The sequence below is a fragment of the Austrofundulus limnaeus genome, unplaced genomic scaffold (assembly GCF_001266775.1).
Source record: "Austrofundulus limnaeus strain Quisiro unplaced genomic scaffold, Austrofundulus_limnaeus-1.0 Scaffold39, whole genome shotgun sequence".
Lineage (NCBI taxonomy): Eukaryota > Metazoa > Chordata > Actinopteri > Cyprinodontiformes > Rivulidae > Austrofundulus > Austrofundulus limnaeus.
Genome location: NW_013952441.1, coordinates 2,756,926 through 2,760,496, shown reverse-complemented (window position 1 = coordinate 2,760,496; position 3,571 = coordinate 2,756,926). Strand labels below are relative to the sequence as shown.

At 37.8% G+C, this 3,571-nt stretch overlaps 1 protein-coding gene and 1 long non-coding RNA gene across 2 annotated transcripts in view; both read right to left on the bottom strand.

Annotated features, from left to right (window-relative positions):
* The window catches only part of LOC106516548 (5-hydroxytryptamine receptor 3A), a 12,893-nt gene extending 11,011 nt beyond the window's left edge, over positions 1 to 1,882 (bottom strand). Inside the window, exons 1-4 of the mRNA XM_014006958.1 lie at positions 1,831 to 1,882; positions 977 to 1,140; positions 802 to 846; positions 534 to 643 (exon numbers count right to left, since the gene is read on the bottom strand). Coding sequence (XP_013862412.1) covers positions 534 to 643; positions 802 to 846; positions 977 to 1,140; positions 1,831 to 1,882 — 371 coding nt within the window. The remainder of the gene's footprint in view (positions 1 to 533; positions 644 to 801; positions 847 to 976; positions 1,141 to 1,830) is intronic.
* A 121-nt stretch (positions 1,883 to 2,003) lies between these two features.
* Positions 2,004 to 3,571, bottom strand: part of LOC106516556 (uncharacterized) — a 4,902-nt gene continuing 3,334 nt past the window's right edge. Inside the window, exon 3 of the long non-coding RNA XR_001310111.1 lies at positions 2,004 to 2,075. This is a non-coding gene — a long non-coding RNA (uncharacterized LOC106516556). The remainder of the gene's footprint in view (positions 2,076 to 3,571) is intronic.

Sequence of the window (3,571 nt, the reverse complement as noted above, 5' to 3'; positions counted from 1 at the left end):
ATAAAACCTCTAAAAAAAAGTTTTGCTCCTCAAACTGTGCGGTCAAACACAGAGTGCCTGTTTACATCAGAGCAGATGTCTGTGTGTAAATCAGATTATAAGCAAGTGTTCGGAGGAAAAACAGCTCCATTTTTCCATAGATTGTTGTGGTAAAATGCATAAAACTCCATGCTGTTTACAAGCTGCAGTTAGTGTAAATTCTTTAGTCTCCTGAGAGCTGGTAGCTGATTTCAGGAGAAGAAACTGAAGACGAGGAGCAACTTACACAAGATCCCAAATCGTAAAATATTGAATTCATCTTGTCTTCCAGTCATAAGTGTCAGACATCTACAAATGAATTGTCAAAAATGTGTATAACATCCAGCCTTGTTGTTTTACACTCACATTTACCCTTCAACTCAACCTTTATTTATCTAACACAAACGTGTTTGTCACTAGCTAAATGGCAGTACTTATGCTCTTATATGTTCTAATCTCTTACACTTTTAAATTCTAACTACATATGAATTTATTTTGTGTCAATCTGAACTCACATTTCCTCAATCTTCACATCTGGCATCCAAAGAAACTGAGTGGGAACTAAGATGTGATCAATTCCACAGAACTGATCTGGATCCCACCAGATATGCTCGTTGTCCCACCTCTGCACAAAAAACAAAAACAACAGCACCATTTGAGGAATACTATTTAAAAAAAAGACAAGCAGGGAAAATAAATGAAACTATGCAGTTTCATACACATAATATGATTTATCACGACAGAAATGTGTGTAAAACGCTGAATTTTAAGGTTAAAACTTACTAAATAAACCCAAATATATGAAATGAAAGTCTGGTCAGTTTCTCTCTGYGAGCAAAGAAATGTAGTTTAGATTAAAAACAAACTTCATCAGAAAAAAAAAACATTTTAATCTGCAAAAGAAGGTCTTAAAACTCATCACATCCCTTAKTGGCACCCAGTTATGTTATGAACTCACCACATCGAGGATGGCATAGATTTTCATCTCCAGTAGTAACCAATTTATATGTTTGTGGTGTTTAACAGGTCGGCTCACAGCAAACTTATCGCCGTCTTTGGTCAGATTCAGGTGGTTTAAAACAGCCTGAAAACTGCAGTTTTCTGAAATATTCAGTTCATGTTCTGAAAATATACAGAGACATGTTCACTAATGCAAATTTCAAAACAACGCTATAACGGAAAATGACTGTTGTCAGCATAAAAGTCAGTAAAACAGTATTTTCTGTTACTCGCTTGAAATTCAGCTTCATCTAATACTATACACCAGTGGTGGGCAGCACTAATCTAAAAATTAGTTCCACTAGGCCTAAAACGCTAACAAATATTTAGGTCCCCCAGCCCTAAAGCACTAATGCACTGAAAWTTTTTAGCAAAAGCTAAWTCTAAAGCACTAAAATAACCCAATCAACCCATAAACATTCACACAACAGACAACATGAGTCACATTTTGTTGTGTTGCTCTCTTAAGACTTATTGACATTCCACTACTGTATTTGGGTTCATATATTGTCACCTGGTGGATAAGTGACACACATATGAACAAAATGTGTGACAGCTTTCACCATCAGCTGTTAACATTAATGTTGATCAATAACATTTATAGACCTCAGTCAGTGATTCTAAATTTAGCCTATAAATTTAGCAAGTGCTAATCCACTAATAAAATTTAAAATTAGCAAAAGCCCTTAAGCACTAATCAGAAAATTAGTTCCCTTATTAGTGCTTTAGTGCTTTAGGGGAATTGTGCCCACCACTGCTGTACACAGTTTAAATACAAAAGCAAATAAACTTGTTTCAGGGTTTGCTTCTTACCTCGAATTCTGTCAAAGATCTGAGGGAAATGTTCAAGCTTTGGGTTCTCCATATATGATATATTTATKAGGTCTGTTGAGAGAGTGAGGGGAAGTACTTCATTTTTATGTGCATTAGTGTGATAGAGGTGCAACGCTAACAAAAACTGCAGAATGTATGACAACATTTCTTACTGGGTATTACGCGATGTATTTGTGGCTTCAAAAGTTTGCTGCTAGAATTTTCTGGTTCAGAGAAGTTTCCACCTAACAGAAACAAACACATTTTCTTCTTAAACAATATTTATTCATATGAAGATAAATGATTAAATGATGTCTTTTTTTACTCAGTCAGGGCCAGCCCGTGTCATACACAGTATACATATAAGTCAACTCTTTTGGTTATTTACCTGTTTCTTGACCCTCAAAAATCCGTAAATTTAAATAAATTAATTGTCACTCACACGCGATACAAGAAAGGTGAACAAGCAGACAGTTGGCCGTGGGGAAATACAGAACATGGGGTGGGGATAACTGTGTCTGCAGTGCAGAGGAGCAGAGAAAGGAGGAAGTAGAGAGGTGGCAAACTTATTTCTAGCAGCAGAGGGAGTTAGGAGATGGTTATTTCATCCATCCATCCATTATCTACACCTGTTTCTTCCTTTCAGGGTCACGGGGGTCACTGGTGCCCATATCCAGCAGTCACAGTGCGAGGGGTGGGGTACACCCTGGACAGGTCGCAAGTCCATCACAGGGCCACACATAGAGACAAACGAGACAAACAACCATTCACTCTTTCACTCACACCTAGAGACAAATTAGAGTTATCAATTAACCTAACAGTCATGTTTTTAGTCTGTGGGAGGAAGCCGGAGCACCTGGAGAGAACATGCAAACTCTACCCAGAAAGGTCCCCGGGCCAGGATTTGATCCAGCAACCTTCTTGCTGAAAGGCAAAAGCTCTACCAACTGAGCCACCGTGCATGCCACCGAAATGTAGATTCATTTTATTTATTGTTTTTTACATCCTACAAGCTGTGAGGTTGAAAAAAATCTGTGAGATTTCTCTATATGTTTGTATACCTGCAAACTGGAGGGAAATCAGTGTAATTTACAGACAATCATACAACTCGACATGGTTGCATCCGAAGCTAACAGTCGTGGTTGTTCGACGCTTATGTTTSCACACAGCTTTCATACTTCCTGAAACACACAGCATTAAGCAAATCGTAAACTCCTCCCGCTGCGGCATACGTTACTGCAGGGGTTCCTTTACACTGGAGTCTACACTCAAAAAAATAAACAAATAAAATGTAGATCTGCCATTATTTGTCCATAAATCTGTTCCCTTCTAGAAGTAAGTAGTTTTTGTTTGTTTAGAGTTTTTTTGAAAGCAAATTATTGAAGCAAAATGCATTGTCTAAGCCAGTGTTTCCCAAAGTTAGGGTCGGGACCCAAAGTTGGGTCTCGAAAAATCAAGGTGGGGTCCTGAAAAGATTTTCTGAATTAATTACATTTTTCCCTTAGTTGCTACAAATGAGTGAGGTTAGGATATTTAAAATGGGTAAATGCAGTATAAAAGTATTGTTACTATGCCCATGTTTTATTGACCTGATACAAATGTTTATCATCCAAAAATAGTTGGGGGCACAGGTCTCTGACACTGTTATTTTGTGGGTCAAAAGCTGAAAAGTTTTGGAACCAGTGCACTTTGGTTCCCAAAGTTGGGCTTGGGACCCAATTATGAGTCATGAAGCACCTTG